The 19,856-nt window shown below is 40.1% G+C and overlaps 1 protein-coding gene across 1 annotated transcript in view; it reads right to left on the bottom strand.

Moving 5' to 3' along the window:
• TANC2 (tetratricopeptide repeat, ankyrin repeat and coiled-coil containing 2) overlaps nt 1-19,856 on the bottom strand; it is a 713,500-nt gene that overhangs the window by 489,282 nt on the left and 204,362 nt on the right. Inside the window, exon 4 of the mRNA XM_077806150.1 lies at nt 15,520-15,619. Within this exon, the coding sequence (XP_077662276.1) occupies nt 15,520-15,619 (100 nt within the window). The remainder of the gene's footprint in view (nt 1-15,519; nt 15,620-19,856) is intronic.

The following is a 19,856-nucleotide window of genomic DNA, read 5'->3' as shown; positions in this document are numbered from 1 at the left end:
TGAAGGGCGACCCATCGCTCTCACAAATCTTGGGAGACAGGCCAGCCCTTGCCTACAGACAGCCCCCAACCTGAAGCAAATACTCACCAGCAACCACACACCACACAACAGAATCACTAACCCAGGAACCTATCCTTGCAACAAAGCCCGATGCCAACTCTGTACACACATTTATTCAAGTGACACCATCATAGGACCTAATCACATTAGCCATGCCATCAGGGGCTCTTTCACCTGCACGTCTACCAATGTGATATATGCCATCATATGCCAGCAATGCCCCTCTGCCATGTACACTGGCCAAACTGGACAGTCTCTACGCAAAAGAATAAATGGACACAAATCTGACATCAGGAATCATAACATTCAAAAACCGGTAGGAGAACACTTCAACCTCTCCGGCAACTCAGTAAAAGACTTTAAGTGGCAATTTTCCAACAGAAAAGCTTCAAAAACAGACTCCAGTGAGAAACTGCTGAGCTTGAATCAATATGCAAACTAGATACCATTAACTTGGGTTTGAATAGAGAATGGGAATGGCTGAGTAATTACACATATCCGATGAAGTGAGCTGTAGCTCACAAAAGCTCATGCTCAAATAAATTGGTTAGTCTCTAAGGTGCCACAAGTACTCCTTTTCTTTTTATACATATTGAATCTATTTCCCTAAGTTCAGTATCCTCACACCTTCTTGTCAACTGTCTAAATGGGCCATCTTGATTATCACTACAAAAGTTTTTTTCTGCTGCTGCTAATAGATCATCTTAACTAATTAGCCTCTCATAGTTTGAATGGCAACTTCCAACATATCTGTATTTATATATCTTCTTATTATCTGTTCCATACTATGCATCCGATGAAGTGGGCTGTAGCCCATGAAAGCTTATGCTCTAAAAAATTTATTAGTCTCTAAGGTGCCAAAAGTACTCTTGTTCTTCTAACTAGACGGTAAGTTTGAAAAGTCTTTTATTAAGATCATCAGGGACCAAAACAGTTCTGATGCCAGATGTGAAATTTCTTGAAGGACCCATTATAAAATCAATGTTAATTCATAAGCTAATTAATGGATTTACTTGTAAATTCCCAGAAAAAAATGTTTTATGTACAAAGAGTAAATGCTGTAAGTGTCCAGGAAGACACACTTTTATACTCAATAAAGATCATCACTCTGCAGAACAGTCAGATAAGGAAACAGTATAAGGGCACTTAGAGTACAAATCATCATGGGACTGGAAATGGGAGTAGAATAGGGGCCTGGCAAAAGGCCTGAGACAGAAAGAGAGAGAAGTGGCATGCACTGCTGCAGCAGCAAAGCTGTAGAAGTAGTGAACTGGAAGTGAGCTGAGGTGTTCCCTGCCTCTATAGGCTAGAAATTTGACTGTTCAGGATCCAAGTATTTATTGACCTGCCTCTGTCATAACAGCCGTAGACTGGCATTCCCAGCAGTACCAGGACTGGTGAATTGTATAGGGTAAAAACAATGGCTGTACATCAAAACTACAGACTGTGTCCAAAATTCTGCTGCATATAGTACTTCTTCTCTTAACAAAAGATATTGTGACACACTTGTATCACTATCACGATGCTACTTGTGTAGTTGCTTAAGCAGAAATGTAGATTCTTTGAGATTTGATTTACTGTGGCTGTTTAATCCATAATTATTTGAATTACACATCTGGTTTTAATTTTATCTCCAAAGGAGAGAAAAGGGAGAATAAAAATATGCTTTAAAACTGCTCACAAAGTTGTATATCCAACACATTAAAATAAAAGCAGAAAGTACTGCCAGGTTTCAAAGAGGGTATAGTCACATATAGATATGAATCTGACATAAAATGGAACCAAATATGAGGAGTTTACGTTAACATTCCTTAGAATGTCTCAGAAATAACTTTGTAACTCATTTTTTCTTGTGTTTTTTTAAAATAAAAAGAATACTTTGTTCTTTACCATCTGCTTACAGCTCTAACAATACTCAAAGCCAATAACAGAGTCACATTCCATATTTAAAGATTGGAGGATTGTTAATTGTAGTGGAAGAACAGTTTAGTGCAGAAAAAACACGTCCGAACTAAAATATTATGTAAGCTATGAAATATCTTACCAGGTATTGCTAAAAAAGATTTTGACAGCATTGTTTCTACTGCACAAGAACTTCTGTGACCCACAAGACAGGAAAAGAAAGATTAAACACCAACAGACACACAGAGAGAGAATTTTATTGTATACAAACCACTGCTAAAATCTCACAACACTGTTTTGAAAACACCAATCAAAAGATAACCACAGGAACCAGCAAAATCCAACATTCAATGCTGCAATAGTGCTTCACTTTTTAAGCAGCGGCATTGTATATAGCTATAAATATATACTTATGCAACTGATGCTCCTTTTTTAGCAATATTCTGAATTATATGTGTTGTGAACCACAGTACCATAAAAAATAACAGAAAAAAACAACAAAAACTGAGTCAAAACAAATTGAAACCATATTTCTTTAAAATTATTGCTCAGCCCTTTTTGGAAGAGAGGAATAATGAGAAGGCATTATAATGCTACAACTACTAGTGTATTTCTAATCAGCCAGAATTACCAAGACCACATCACAACACACAGACATCTTTAGCTTGACTTTACTGACCTAGTTTGCTAACTATAGTTACTTCATATAAGCAAGACTGCAAAGAATTACCATTTCAAAGGCCAATGTGTTCACTGAGATCCCACATGAAAAAAGCCTTTTAACCATGTTTGAAATACTTACTCTTGAACTTACATACAGAAGGGTTTGTATTCAAGAAATCCAAAATGCATTATGCAACTTTGTCAAAAATATTATGGGCTGTTGTTGCAGGGCGCCATCTCAGAAAACGCCTCCTTGTGGCACGGCATTGCCCTGCAGGTACCTTGCCCTCAGTTCCCTCCTTATTCTCCCAATAACTAAGTCACAATCTAAAGTACTTAAAAAAACATTCCCCCTTCTTGGCATCTGATCAATGGAGTATTTATGAAGCAATCTTCTTTGGCCATTCAGGATCAAACCTGTCCCTCTTGGGGCTTCCAATTCACCCATGTTCCAAGGGTCCAGGTTTCCACTTCCCCCTGACTCAAGGTGCTCTGCCAATCACACTGCAGCCACTGGCCTCTCTGGTGAGTCTTTCCCACAGATCTCCTCCTGCCCTGGTCCCTAGAATTACAAATTTCAGAGTAGCAGCCGTGTTAGTCTGTATCAGCAAACAGAACAGGAGTATTTGTGGCATCTTAGCGACTAACAAATTTATTTGAGCATAAGCTTTCGCAGGCTACAGCCCACTTCATCGGATGCATAGAGTAGAACATATAGTAAGAAGATTTTATATATATATATATATATATATATATATATATATATATATACACACACATACACACACACATACACAGAATATGAAAAGGTGGAGTAAGATGCTAATTAATTAAGATGAGCTATTAAAAGCAGGAGAAAAAAACTTTTGTAGTGATAATCAAGATGGCCCATTTAGACAGTTGACAAGAAGGTGTGAGGATACTTAACATGGGGAAATAGATTCAATATGTGTAATGACCCAGCCACTCCCAGTCTCTATTCAAACCCAAGTTAATGGTATCTAGTTTGCATAATAATTCAAGCTCAGAAGTTTCTCGTTGGAGTCTGTTTTCCCTCTTCCTTAAGGGATTCTACAGCCATCATGGGACTGTGCAGCACTTCAGGCTGGTGTCCTTGGCCCACCAATATCTGGGTTTCATCCCCACTCCACAAAGACTCCCTAAATCCTAGGACTTGCGCCCTTCTTCCCCTTAGTTCAGGGCCCAAAACCCCTCCTTCTTGGTGCTACACTTGGTTCAGGCAGGCTTCCCCATGCCATTTTCCTCCTCAGGCTGTCTGCCCTCTTTCTCCCTTTGCACATCAATCAAGAGCTGGGCTTTAACTCTTCAGTACCATGTTACTACATGGTCCCGATTCCAGAGCTTGTCTGCCACCCCCCTGAACCCTTGTTTCCTTAAAGGCCCACCCCAATAGAAGCCTGCCAGGAACACTAGGTATGTAGTTGAGTTGCTAGCTCACACCAGGGTCCATGATATCCCATCTTCATTGCTATTGTTATTCATGCTAGCCTATTATACCTTTATTTGTAGATATACCCTAAGAAGTTTGTTTTGGGAGGCATAATACCTATGCAACTCCCAATGGTATTTATTTTGAAAATGTTCTGTAATTTAAATGCAATATGTGAACAACACTGATGAAGCACAGATAAGTGCTTTGCTGATAAAATTCATAGCCCCTACCAGGTTTTCAGAAAGCAAGATTCCTACTTAGGCTCACTCAAGTGTACAAAGTGGTGTAATATAAAAGCTTGAGGATACAGGAGACCATAAAATTTCTACTTAATAACAGTGAAGGCCGTTGAGAAGTGAGAGCCCTAAATCCAGATGGGGGGTGGCGGGGCTGTTCTATTTTTTTCTTATTTTTGCTCTCCTTGTTATAACAAAAACACTCAAAAACACAAAAATTAAATAAGAGTAGAAAAACTTGCTGATTGAAGGACTGTTCTTTCATTGCTAAAATATCAGATGCTCAATACCAGCTTCAAGTCCTGTAACACAGGCCAATTCTTCCTAGTATATTTCTCCAATTTTTAACATTCTCTTTAAACTATCATAAAATTCCAGTGGATTAACAGCTGGAATGAAATTAACAGCAAAATAATATTTGGGGAGACACAGTACTCCCTTAAACACTTTATTTTTATATTCCAAATATTGTCCCTCCAAAACTCTCATTAGTTTTAGCATTCAGGCAAATGAGGGCTTGATTACACCAGCAGGAGTCAGGCCTAGCGAGGGCAAACCCTATTCAAGTTTCACACCTACACAATTATGTTAAATTCCTTTTTCTTCATTTTCAACTAATGTGCCATTGTAGAGTTCTGGATTTCTTCAACAGAAATCCACAGTAATGTCAAATTATTACTTCATTTTTTAATTAAGAAATAATATTAATGGAAATGAGTTTATGCCCAGATTGAGAGTGGTATAATAAATGTTGAAATGAAGCTGAGAAGTTTGTTTTAGAAGTGACAGACAAATATTACAATACAAGTAAGAAGTTAATAATCATATTCCTGTTAAATTTTAAAATGTTGAGCTAAATTAGTAAAGAAATACTCTTACAATTAGCATACAGCTGTGATGTCTAAATAATGAAGCATCATAGTTTATTAGTTGTAATAACTACATATTTAACAATCAATTTAAGATAATTTTTGATGAGAATTTAAATAAGAGTCTGTTGTTTTTTATAATAGATGTTTGTGCAGGCAAATAACCACATCTCTGCAGAATTCTGTCACGAATGAATCTTGGTTGAGTCAGACAACAGATTTTGTTTTTCTGGACAGTATACCTCCACCAAAACAGAAACAAGCAATATGACAACGTCATGAAAGTAACATTATTTGAATATTTAATGTGCTTCTGGAAAAAATACTTTGTGTCTGGTTATTTTTTTGGATTTTTATTTTCTATGTTTATCTCCAAGGGATTATGGTTAACTATCTAGTAATCTGACAGGGTGACAAATTCCTTTCTATATTACATTAGACTGAAACGAAACTACTTTCTTTATTGACTTAGCCCATTATATTTAATTTCACCAGAAATTAAAAGCTAGTAGATAACCCAATACCAAGTTCCTAAAATTATTCTTTACAAAGAAAACAGCTTGAAAGATGTATTGATTTTTTTCTTGCTTGCATGGCAAAGAACCAGAATTCAATATACTTATTAAGATACAGAATCAGGAATGAATTCATACATCATGTTACAGTTTGATAGGCTGACATTCATCATTTGAAATATATTATTTTCCAGTGTAGTTACACTTTACATTAGGACACTGTTCCTCCTTACAGTCTCTTTTTTTCATCCTTCTCCAAGCAGCCAATCAGTACTTTCCAATGAAACAACTTATTTAATCAGAGGCAGATTTGAAACATGTGGTATTAAATCAGTATAGTACAGATGATGTGTACTATTACAAATTACACCTATTCATAAATCTGGTCATATATTTAATCAGCAAAACATTTTCCTTCTCTTGTCAGTCCTCATCTGCCCGGAAAAAGCAAGCCAAATAAAAAATGTTTACTTCAGAACTGTAACCTCTCATTCATATTTTGTAAAATTAAAAAATGTCCATATTTGGAAGGTTATACATCCACACTACAAGACTGAAAAGATGAATGAAAGGGAATATTTGAACATAAGAGATCAATATCAAATCATTAGGACCTGGTCTTGATGTGGAAAGCTCAGTACGTGTTTACTTGTCCACTATTCAATTTTCAGGAAGATCAGGAACATGAATGCAATAGTTCCATGGGCCTCTAAAAATACATTTAATACTCCACATTACTTCATTTTATGAAACTGACTCAAAGTCTACACATCTATTAATATGGACAGGTGCCCATATAATCCCTTCCTGCAACAAGAGACTGCAAGTATCTTGACAAAGAACTTATATGTCATAAAACTGTGAACGACAATCAACCTCTCAGGTTCCAGCTACAGTGGATACCATTAAGCAAGAGCCATTCACCACAGTAGTACAGTATAAATACCTCACTGCAGTATACATATGAAATTTAAGAATTAATACAGTAATGTCAACAACATCGCAACCACTTTGGAAACTACCAAAGCAAATTGCTACGTTGGCCATAAACAAGGTTCTAAATGAATTGCTGATGTCTAAAAATTGATATGGAAGAAACTTTGCCTGACAGTGCAGTCAACTGTCTTAAGGATGTAGTAAGCCGTCATCATTAAAAAACAAACAGCATAAACAAAGACAATAAGAGGGGGGAAAGCTAAGTTTTTATCTCTTTATCTGAGAAACACAGCCAAATATTGCTTTGACTAAAAAAATAAAGAGAGAGAGAGAGAGAGAGAGAGAGAGAGAGAGAAAGAGAGAGATCAATTCTACTCTATATGGATTCATATACCATGCTCATCACAGTAGTATCAGAACAACTTCCAGTAGTGCATTAAACAATATGACTAATATCTGTCACATTTGTTCTCTTATCCCCTACCCAGGGAAAGGAGCGTGTGCAATAATACCTTATATTATTCCAAAGCTTCTGTAGGAAGTGTAATGTTCCTCTTCCATTCTGGAGTATTTATACAACTTGCAACACTCTTTTCCTTCACACAAATAGGAAATGGAACAGTATTGTTCAGCATATTTTCTCTTTGGTTTCTTTAGGTCTCATATCCTTATATACAAACTAACTATTTCAAGAGTTTGCAGTGTTGTTGTAGCCTTTGGTTCCAGGATATGAGAGAGACAAGGTCGCTGAGGTGATATCTTTTATTGGACCAAATTCTGTTGGTGAAAGAGACCAGCTTTCAAGCTCCACAGAATTTCTCCTCAGGTCTGGGAAAGATAATCAGAGCGTCATAGCTAAATACAAGATTGTTAAGCATAAGTAGGGTGACCATATGTCCCATTTTGGCCGGACAATCCGTTTTTTAAGCCCTGTCCTGGCCAACGCAACTTTTTTTGCAAAAGTGGGCATCTGTCCCATTTATCACACTTGCTCTTGCCAACTGATCAAGTTGGCAGGAGCAAACGGGACAAATGCCCACTTTTGCCAAAAAGTGGGGTGTGGAAGAATGTGCAGGATAGGGGGTGTTTGGTGAAACCAGCTCTGTGCAGGTGGAAGAGGCAGAGCTCGGGCAGGGCTCAAGGGAACAGCGACACCAGCCCCATGTGGGGTGTGGGGCTTGGGCCAGCCAGGCAGTGGGGGGGGCTCAGACTAGCCCCACATGGTGTGCCATTTTCTATTTGGGAAATATTGTCAGCCTAAACATAAGGAATTAAAATATACTGCAAGACACCATTCAAAATGAAGTAGGGCATTAACAGCCCTGCAGTCGTTGGACAAAGGAAAGATAGTAGGTTACAGATTATTGCAGGGGTGGCCAACCTGAGCCTGACAAGGAGCCAGAATTTACCAATGTACATTGCCAAAGAGCCAAACTAATACGTCAGCAGCCCCCCATTAGCTCCCTCTCCAGCTGCCAGCGCCTCCCGCCCACCTGCAGCCCTACCAATCAGCTGTTTCATGGTGTGCAGGAGGCTCGGGGAGGGGGGAAAGAGGAGGAGCAAGAGCACGGCAGGCTCAGGGGAAGGGGCAGGAAAGGGTGGAGTGGGGGCAGGGCCTGTGGCAGAGCCAGGGGTTGAGCAGTGAGCACCCCCAGGCACATTGGAAAGTTGGCGCCTGTAGCTCCAGCCCCGGAGTCGGTGCCTAGACAAGGAGCCGCATATAACTTCTGAAGAGCTGCATGTGGCTCGGGAGCCACAGGTTGGCCACCCCTGGTTTATTGTATTGAGACACAAAACCAGCATCATTACTGAGACCATGATTTTTGGTGTCTAGCAGAGTTATGAATTTAAAGATCCCAGGCTCATCTTTTTGAAGATGTTGTGCAGGCTTCCTTTGACGATGAGGACTGAGAGGGCAGATATGGAGTGATTGTTTTGAACAAATATGTGGAAACAAATATCCTCTCAAATGAAGTCACATAGAAAAATGATAAAAGACTAAAACATCCTATCACTTCTGGGCAAAAACTTTTCACAATACGACCACTCCATATCTGATCTCTCAGTCCTTGGCCTCAAAGGACACTGCACAACATTTTCAAAAGACAAGCCTGGGAGCTTAAACTCACAACAATGCTAGACAATAATAATAACTTAAAAAAAAAAGATATTACCTCACCCACTTTGTCTCTCTTATTTCAGGAGTATCAAACATGTGGCCCATATTACATACTCAGATTGTGTTTCGTTTCTTTAAAGTACATTTCTAGCCCTCATAGTTGGAAGTGAATAGAGCATAAACTGTGCTGTCTTCCTGAGTCAGCAGTCTGATGACTCTGAGGGTACGTCTACACTACATATCTCTGACGACAGTCACACTGTCGTGTGTTGCTATACTTGTCAATGAAAGGCTCTGGTGTGTGTGTGGGGAGGGCAGCAGGAAAAGGCTTCAGCACCTCCCTGCTGAGGAGGAAGGGCCCCAGCAGCAGGGCTGGCAAAGCCTTTCCCTGCACCCAGAGCCGTTCAGTGCAGTAGGAAAAGTACTCCAGCTGCAGAGAGCTTTCAAAGCCTTTTCCTGCTGCCTCCTCCCGACCAGAGCCCTTCCCTGCTGCCAAGGTCTTCTGGCGGTGGAGAAAAGCTCCAGCAGCAAGGAGGTAGTGGGACACTACACTGCTAAAAATAGCAGCATAGAGAGGTAAGCATGGCTTGGGTGAGTAGAGAGACATTTTCAAACATATCTTTGCTCTACTCACCTAAGCCGTGCCTCACTGTCTACACTTTTCAAAGTAGCAGCCATGTTAGTCTATATTTGCAAAAAAAAAAAAAAAAAAAGGAGTACTTATGGCACCTTAGAGACTAACCAATTTATTTGAGCATAGGCTTTCGTGAGCTACAGCTCACTTCATCAGATGCATAAAGTGGAAAATACAGTGAGGAGATTTATATACACACAGAACATGAAAAAATGGGTGTTTATCATACACATTGTAAGGAGAGTGATCACTTAAGATGAGCTATTACCAGCAGGAGAGTGGGGTAGGGGGAAAGAAAACCTTTTGAAGTGATAATCAAGGTGGGCCATTTCCAGCACATTTCCAGGAGTTAACAAGAACATCTGAGGAACGGTGTGGGGGTCGGGGGGGGAGAAATAAAAGGGGAAATAGTTTTACTTTGTATAATGACTCAACCACTCCCAGTCTCTATTCAAGCCTAAGTTAACTGTACCCAATTTGCAAATTAATTCCAATTCAGCAGTGTCTAGTTGAGTCTGTTTTCAGAGTTCTTTTGTTGAAGAATAGTCAATTTTAGATCAGAAATCGAGAGACCAGAGAGACTGAAGTGTTCTCCGACTGGTTTATGAATGTTATAATTCTTGACATCTGATTTCTGTCCATTTATTCTTTTACGTAGAGACTGTCCAGTTTGACCAATGTACATGGCAGAGGGGCATTGCTGGCACATGATGGCATATATCACATTGGTAGATCTGCAGGTGAACGAGCCTCTGATAGTGTGGCTGATGTGATTAGACCCTATGATGGTGTCCCCGAATAGATATGTGGGCACAGTTGGCATCGGGCTTTGTTGCAAGGATAGGTTCCTGGGTTAGTGATTCTGTTGTGTGGTTGCTGGTGAGTATTCACTTCAGGTTGGGGGCTGTCTGTAGGCAAGGACTGGCCTGTCTCCCAAGATTTGTGAGAGCGATGGGTTGTCCTTCAGGATAGGTTGTAGATCCTTGATGATGAGCTGGAGAGGTTTTAGTTGGGGGCTGAAGGTGACGGCTAGTGGCGTTCTGTTATTTTCTTTGTTGGGCCTGTCCTGTAGTAGGTGACTTCTGGGTACTCTTCTGGCTCTGTCAATCTCTTTCTTCACTTCAGCAGGTGGGTATTGTAGTTGTAAGAATGCTTGATAGAGATCTTGTAGGTGTTTGTCTGTGTCTGAGGGGTTGGAGCAAATGCAGTTGTATCTTAGAGCTTGGCTGTAGACAATGGACCGTGTGGTGTGGTCTGGGTGAAAGCTGGAGGCATGTAGGTAGGAATAGTAGTCAGTAGGTTTCCGGTACAGAGTGGTGTTTATGTGACCATCGTTTATTAGCACTGTAGTGTCCAGGAAGTAGATCTCTTGTGTGGACTGGACCAGGCTGAGGTTGATGGTGGGATGGAAATTGTTGAAATCATGGTGAAATTCCTCAAGGGCTTCTTTTCCATGGGTCCAGATGATGAAGATGTCATCAATGTAGCGCAAGTAGAGTAGGGGCGTTAGGGGACGAGAGCTGAGGAAGCGTTGTTCTAAGTCAGCCATAAAAATGTTGGCATACTATGGGGCCATGCGAGTACCCATAGCAGTGCCGCTGATTTGAAGGTATACATTGTCCCCAAATGTAAAATAGTTATGGGTGAGGACAAAGTCACAAAGTTCAGCTACTAGGTTTGCCGTGACATTATCGGGGATAGTGTTCCTGACGGCTTGTAGTCCATCTTCGTGTGGAATGTTGGTGTAGAGGGCTTCTACATCCATAGTGGCCAGGATGGTGCTTTCAGGAAGATCACCGATGGATTGTAGTTTCCTCAGGAAGTCAGTGGTGTCTCGAAGATAGCTGGGAGTGCTGGTAGCGTAGGGCCTGAGGAGGGAGTCTACATAGCCAGACAATCCTGCTGTCAGGGTGCTAATGCCTGAGATGATGGGGCGTCCTGGATTTCCAGGTTTATGGATCTTGGGTAGTAGATAGAATACCCCAGGTTGGGGTTCCAGGGGTGTGTCTGTGCGGATTTGTTCTTGTGCTTTTTCAGGGAGTTTCTTGAGCAAATGCTGTAGTTTCTTTTGGTAACCCTCAGTGGGATCAGAGGGTAATGGCTTGTAGAAAGTGGTGCTGGAGAGCTGCCGAGCAGCCTCTTGTTCATATTCCGACCTATTCATGATGACAACAGCACCTCCTTTGTCAGCCTTTTTGATTATGATGTCACAGTTATTTCTGAGGCTGTGGATGGCATTCTGTTCTGCACGGCTGAGGTTATGGGGCAAGTGATGCTGCTTTTCCGCAATTTCAGCCTCTGCACGTCAGCAGAAGCACTCTATGTAGAAGTCCAGTCTGCTTCAGGAGGAGTCCACCTAGAATCCTTCTTTTTGTAGTTTTGGTAGGAAGGTCTCTGTGGATTAGTACATTGTTCAGAGGTGTGTTGTTATTTCCAACAAGTGATATTAAATGGAAAAATAAGGCATTGAATTAATAACTAAAAGTTTAGATATTATACAGGCATATTCTATTCTTTGTGCAGACCTCCATGAGAAATTATTGGGAGTTTGGCTATGGACTGAGGGAGGTATGTCCGGCAGACTAAAGTTCAAAACAGAATAAAGCCCTTTCCACTGAATGAGCTTGAGATGCCTGGGCTATCAGATCTTCTGAATGTGTTAGTCATTATATGAAATTCAAAGCATATCTGACAATTAATATGTTTCTTTTCTGTAGATGAGGATAATGAACAGTAAATGCTAAAAAGAAGTCCTGACCGCAATCAAAATCAGAATTTAATGTTGATTAAGTAACACTGGAACTCAAGTCTGTTCTGTCTGTCTAGAAGTGCATAAAGAGTTCCTTCATAATGGTTTAACAGCCCCACAATCCATCTATTCAAAGTTACAGCAACAAAAAAATACCAGAAAGAAATATACAAGAAAGTTGCTGAAAGTAGCTATGAAAGAGGTTTCAACAAAGACTTGTAAGATACGGGTCATGTTCGAGCCCACCAGATTTGGTATCATGTACTGTCTCAGATGCTGATTTCAGAAATATGGGTAAGGCACTGTTAGGATATAGATATTCAGGCCTGTCTGCAAAGGCCTGTACTTTAAGAATTTAGGTGTATTCTTATCACTTGGCTAGTGATAGAGGTATAAAAGAAAGAATCAAAATCACTGTCTGCTGGTGTAAGGGCCTTCTCTTACTGTGACAGTCTGAGGCCCTGTTCTTAGGCTAAGGCCTTTGGCTAAGCAGCAGAGGCAGCCATAAGCTGGGAAGCAAACAGTCACATCCTCACATTCCAAACTAGTCACACTGAAATAAGGTGCTATTCGGCTGTTAGGAATACAATCCTGTCCTGATAGTTCCTATCACCTCCAGAGAAAGGGAAGTGCCTAGAAAATGTAAAAGGAAACTTAGTTTGATAGCATCCTGTCTGGCAAGAACTCACTTATCAATAGCTGGGATGTGAAACCCTCACTTCTGTATTGTCTTGTCATTATAGTTTCCACTTTGCTATTGTTTGTCTGTATAATCTCTGTCTGGTCCTGTGATTGTTCCTGTCTGCTGTATAATTAATTTTGCTGGGTGTAAACTAATTAAGGTGATGGGATATAATTGGTTACATAATCATGTTACAATATGTTAGGATTGGTTAGTTAAATTTCAGGAAAATGATTGGTTAAGGTATAGCTAAGCAGAACTCAAGTTTTACTATATAATCTGTAGTCAATGAGGAAGTGACTGGGTGGGGGTGGGCATGGGCATGGGGGTAAGGGAGATGGGAACAGGGAATGGGGGTAAGAAAATTGGAATTATGTTTTGCTAAAGGGGGAAATGGGAACAGGGAATGGGAGTAAGGAAGTTGGAATCATGTTTGGCTAAGGGTAGGAATGGGAACAGGGACACAGGTGTAAGGCTCTGTGGTGTCAGAGCTGGGAAGGAGGATACTAAGGAAGGAAACTGGAATCATGCTTGCTGGAAGTTCACCCCAATAAACATTGAATTGTTTGCACCTTTGGACTTCGGGTATTGTTGCTCTCTGTTCATGCGAGAAGGACCAGGGAAGTAAGTGGGTGAAGGAATAAGCCCCCTAACAGGCACCATGGATTCTACAATTTAAGAGCCATAGAATTTCAATTACACTGTTCTCTACTGGAGCTGAATACATGTCAAACTAAGGATTAATGGTAATTTCACCCAACAAACATATTGTAAACCAAGATTTAGTATCCGGGGCATCCCGCCTTTCTTTCTGAAGATTATAAATATTAACCGCATATAGAGCGCAATGCAAACAGGAAACATTTATATTTTTCTCCATTTAATTACTGAATACCTCCAGATATCAATTCCATTTCTCACATTGCTCAAGTTACACAGAAACAAATAAACAAATGAATGTGCTGCAGTACAGTACATAAGATACCAATATTTCTGAAGATAACATTATTTGAAGTAGTTATTAACACAAGCACAAACTTTGTTTAATGACAGTTAAGGTGACCGCAGGCTTCATCCACCAAAAACCTTAAACACACAGAAATAAAAAGTTAATTAAAAAAAATCCTTAAAGCCTTGCCATATTCCTATTGTCTACAACACTGTCGATAACGTACTTCAAAATTCTGTAAGACTTTCATTTCCATCTCCAACAGATATTGAAGAGATGCACATACCCTAACTGCATCAAACTCACATTTTAATGCAAAACTTTAACAGCAACCTCAGCAATGTTATGACTGAATAACTTCCCAAATTCAAAGAGACTGACAGATGTGCTGATCAGTAGATTAAATAGAATGAGACAGCTGTTAAGGTTTTCGTGAATGTGAATTTGATAAAGTTGTACAATGTAGTGCTCTTCGATATTGGTTGGAGATGGAAATGAAAGTTTTACTGAGTGTGCTATCAACAGCACTGTAGAAAATACAGTGTTCTGTGTGTATGAACCAAATATGCATCAACCCAACATGAAAAATTCATATACACAGTCTGAATTTTTTTTTTTTTAATTTTCACCACTTTCACAATGCTTCTGAGAAATAAAGGGAGCTCCTGTCCAAATTAAAATTCTGTTGCAGTCTCAAGTATGATGTCACTATCATTCCACCATAACATAATCTTTATAGGCCTGATCTTCTCTAATTTTAAAAACAAAGCAGGTTTGGAACTGTTTAGAACTTAAACTGGTGACTATCTGAAACTAGGTGGTGTTCAAGATTTTATGCTTTTCTGAGATGTGATTATATATATATATATATATATATATATATATATATTACCATTTTTTAATATATCTTGTCAGATGTAGAAGTAAGGTTCTGCTATGTTGTACAATGAGACCCGAGTTTGACTTCTGCTACTATCATCTCATTTCCTGAAGATTCAATCACCACTCATTATCATGCAGACAGACTGACATGAGCAGATATCTAATTAGATTTCAAAAGCCAGCTCTGGTTAACACTTGAATAGAAGTCCCTCCCAAAAGAGGACTTTGTAGAATACATATCTCCTGCGTGCTTCAGAATGAATAGGCAATTTCTTACAGAACCTCATCTTGCAGTTCTAGCTGCACTTCTGCAACACTGCCTTTCATTACAGAATCACACTCCAGTTTTTTCCATACACATGAGTAGCATTATATATTATTGCACATGTTTTATGTAAGCACGTTCATACAAAAAGATCTCATTGTAAAGCAGTGTCACAAACTCATTTTTCTTGGGAAAAACTTAACTCAAAATATACTTCATTTACATGATTAAAACCTGAACCTTAATGTTAGATTAGCATAGGAGTCTGGATTCTTTTTACACCTATAATGGCTTGCTTTTCTCAGTGTCTTATTTTCCAATTTAATAACTATTTTTGTAGTCCATATAGTGCTTATGCCTTTTTCTAAAATGAATAATAGTCTTGCTCACAAAAAGTAAGAAAAAGAAGCACTTTAATAATCTATAATGATGTTCTGAGTCTAGAAGACCATACAGGGTCATACTTCAATTAAACACACATACAGTACACATATGGCAGTAAAAATAATCATTAAGAGCAAAACTGAATATGACTTAAAATTCAGTGTAACTTTTAATCAAAGATATAGATAAAATGATATGAGGAGGATTCTTCATTTACTTACCACTGGACCTGTTTTTGCGGTTTGATTTCCCACCTGTAAGAAGCATCTTGAGACTGTTTCGAAACATGGCTGCACTATTCTGCTCTGTGCACTCCAAAATCTGTGTAAAACAAAACAAAACAAAGGTATAGTTTGGCATAGGAATATAAGCTTTGATTTGTCAACATGGAAACATTTTGGAAAAACAGTAAGAGGACCTAAAGATAAAAGCTTCAAATCACTACACTGATAGCAAAAACCGGAACATAAAACATTAAGACTTTCTATATTCCCTAAAAATATAAATTGCCACTCTCAAAATCTAACATTTCAAATCTTTATTCATCCAGATTGATTATTTTCAGTACAATACAGAATTTCTTCATCATCATTCACTGCCAGTGTCCATGTTGAACAGTTAAGACAGATTATTATCCAGCTTGGTTTCTATGGGTTGGGAAGGGCATGACAGTCAGCCAAGTCAGTCTCTAACTGACACTACTACCAAGGCTGAACCTGCCAGGGCCTATGGCATTGCTCAGAAGATCTGTCAGTCTTGTTGACACTGACCTACAGACTACAAGGTAGTGTCTTTAGCTTCAGGGGCAGTTAAACATACAGTTAAACAGTATTTTGGTAAGTTGACAAGGAAAAATAGAAGACTCCAAACTCAGAAAACATTAATTTGACTGATGTTAATACAGTTATCAGTATCTTTTTCTCAGTCTATGTCAAAGGTCCCCAAATTGTGGGGAATGCCCCAAATGTTCAAGGGTGGGGCGTGGTGGAGCCCAGGCCAGTCCAAATGGGGGGCAGGGATGGAGCATCACCCAGCCCTGCTCTGCCCTCAGCCCCAGCCTTGCCCCACAACCATGGCTCCACTCCCAGCTCAGCCCCAGCCCCACTGCCACCGCCCAGCTGCAGCTCCGCTTCCGGGCCCAGCCATGTGCCCAGCCTCAGCCCCCAATCTTCAGCTCCTTTTCTGCCCTGGCCCCCAGCCCCAAACCTGCCCCCAGGTGCGGCCCAACCTTGGTCCTCTTACCCCTGTCCGCCCCCCTCCCCGGACCCATGGCCCCGCTCCCAGCTCCAGCTACCAGGAGGGGGCGCAGACAGGGGTAAGGGTGTGTGTGAGACAGTGAAATGTTTGGGGACCACTGATCTGTGTGTGTCTTGTACGGATAAACCGCACAGCTTCCAAAGTATTCTGGACAGGAGCTCCCTTTTCCAGACTTCATAAGATGCATGAGACAGGGAGTGCCAGTGGAAATCCCTTTTTTCAGAGTACGCAATTCATTTTAAAAACTAGATTAAAACAACAGTAAACAGCTCAAAGGTCAGGAAATATCAAAATTAAGGATATACTTGCAAACTTAACTCTGATCCATTCTGGGTGTATACATTAGTATAGTCTTCAGTTACATGATCACATATTAGTGCTCAATTAATAGAATATAATACATTTTTTTACAACCCTGTGATATACTTCTTGTAGGGTGTGTAATGAATGAGAGATTGTATACAAGTGATTTTAATTAACGTTTTTTCAAATACACTCAGAGCAGTATACAGAATTCAAAATGCTATATATGTGTATCTAAGGTTGTCAAAAGTCATTGTAATATGCTCTATTCAATTACTGGAGAAATATTATAATTTAATTAGAGACAGCAATAAAAATACATACTCACAAGGGAAAGAGTTAAACCTGTGTGGGTGACCTTAACTTTAGCATTTCCTGATTTTTAAGTACCTTCCCCATGTGACCATAAGAATCTTGGAATATTTTTTTATTTTGCTTTTAAAAGGAATATAGCGTATGCACTCGCTATATGTTTGAGGGTCATTAACATCATACTACATTATTTCTGATGTCCTATATAACGATATTAGAACTGAAAAAAACCTGTGTTTAGGCTTCTCCTCTAAACCAAAATAAATAATACACCATTTAAGAGCAAGTTTTCAGACAATCAGCCATTATTCAAAGCTTCCTATTTGGCAAGCAAATTGAAGATCTTGAACGTATCAGCCTGGCCACATACACAACAGTCCTAAGTAAGAGTTCTGTTGTTATTTTCTGTAGACTGTTGTCATGTTCTAGTTCAGTGGCTCTCAGCCAGGGGCCTGGGGCCTCCTGGGGGGCTACGACCAGGTTTCAGGGGGTCCGCCAAGCAGGGTCGGCATTAGACTTGCAGGGGCCCAATGCACCGCATGGGGCTGAAGCCTGGGACCCTGAGCCCTGCCACCCAGGGCTGAAGCTGGAGCCTGAGCAATGTAGATTCATGGGGCCCTGGGCAGTCTCCAGGTTGTTACCCCCTAATGCTGGTCCTGACTTTTATATGCAGAAAAACCGGTGGAGGGACAGGGGGGCAGGTCTGGGGCCGGGAATAGGGCCGAGGCTGTATTGTTGTGGCACAGGTGGGCTGAGGAGTTTTTATAGCATGTTGGGGGGCCTCAGAAAGAAAAAAGTTGAAAACCCCTGCTCTAGTTTCCTATACAAAAAACGAAGCTCTAGGCTTTGCACAATCTTCCTCTGATTTCAATATGGTATCAATAAGACTGTTCCTTTTAATAAATAATACATTTCATTACAAGATAATCACGTACCTGATAATCTGTGAAATATCAGGAAGAGTAAAAACTAATTTACAAGTCTAAACTACAGGTAAACAGAAGACAGAAGAAATCAAGGTGATACTTGTGCATATTATAGGAATAATAATCCCAAATAGATTAATCACACAGAAATGAAGTATTAGTCAAAAGATTTAGGCTGATAAAACATACAATGCTGTATCATTATGCATACAGTGGAGCTGAAAAGGTGGTCACTAGCAAAAAGGTTTCTTGGTCCACTAATCCAAATATACTTATCTGGGCTTTGAGCCAGAAAACTAGAAGGCAGTAAATTTCTCCGTCCACTGCCTGGATGTTTACACCACCAACTGAGACTTCATCGTATCTGAAATTAATATTAACTCTTCAAGTGCTTTTGTACAGATTTGCAGCTAAAGAGGCCAAACTGCTATATAAATCCTCACCTGCTGAAAAAAGGTGTTGTAAAAAGCGATGTGTTATAGGAAGAGTTAACAGATTATTCCATCAAGCAGATACAATGGTATTTTTTGAGACAGGATTATTCATCAATTTTGATATTACTGTTTTTCCTTAACCTCTGATACTAGAAGAACATCTTTTAAATAAAACATCTATGAGTTAATATGTTTGACTGCACGAATGCTACCAGGAACCCAATTATTTTATGGCTCCAAAAATATAAAATTTCTTAGACATCTCCTTGCCTCCCTCTAAGGGTACCACTGGCAGATTAGTGAGAGGTTCACACAGTCATCCTACCCAGAGTGGCATCTTCTTGCAGTGTGATTGCAAATCAAGTAACTAACGTATTCGAGGGCAGACAGATCCCAGTTGGATCTCTCTACCTTTTGAGAAGGAGGCAGCAGTGGGCAATGTACCAGTTATACTGGAGATGATTATTGTGTGTAATTTATTTATCGAGGAATGATCAAATACATCACCTTTTTCTCAGCAAAGTCCTTTTCTTTCCCATTTTCAAGCTGGTTTTAAATGAGGCAGAATGAAGTCAAGTGAGATCATCAAGGTCAGAGTAAATAAATAGGTAAACTGCATTAAGAACCTAGTATATCATAGAATCATAGAATAACAGTTGGAAGGGACCACTGGAGGCCATCTAGTCCAACCCCCTGCCCAGAACAGGACCAATCCCAACTAAATCATCCCAGCCAGGGCTTTGTCAAGCCTGACCTTAAAAACTTCTAAGAAAAGGGATTCCACCACCTCCCTAGGCAACGCATTCCAGTGTTTCACCACCCTCCTAGTGACAAAGATTTTCCTAATATCCAACCTAAACCTCCCCCACTGCAACTTGAGACCATTACTCCTTGTCCTCTCATCTGCTATCACTGAGAATAGTCTAGATCCATCCTCTTTGGATCCACCTTTCAGGTAGTTAAAAGCAGCTATCAAATCTCCTCCTCATTCTTATCTTCCTTAGACTAAACAATCCCATTTCTCTCAGCCTCTCCTCATAACTCATGTGTTCCAGTCCCCTAATCATTTTTGTTGCCCTTCGCTGGACTCTCTCCAATTTCTCCACATCCTTCTTGTAGTGTGGGGCTCAAAACTGGACACAGTACTCCAGATGAGGCCTCACCAATGTCGAATAGAGGGGATCGATCACGTCCCTCGATCTGCTGGCAATGCCCCTACTTATACACCCCAAAATGCCACTGGCCTTCTTGGCAACAAGGGCACACTGTTGACTCATATCCAGCTTCTCGTCCACTGTCACCCCTAGGTCCTTCTCTGCAGAACTG

Source organism: Eretmochelys imbricata, chromosome 27, assembly GCF_965152235.1.
Source record: "Eretmochelys imbricata isolate rEreImb1 chromosome 27, rEreImb1.hap1, whole genome shotgun sequence".
Lineage (NCBI taxonomy): Eukaryota > Metazoa > Chordata > Testudines > Cheloniidae > Eretmochelys > Eretmochelys imbricata.
This window is presented reverse-complemented; position numbering and strand designations above follow the sequence as displayed.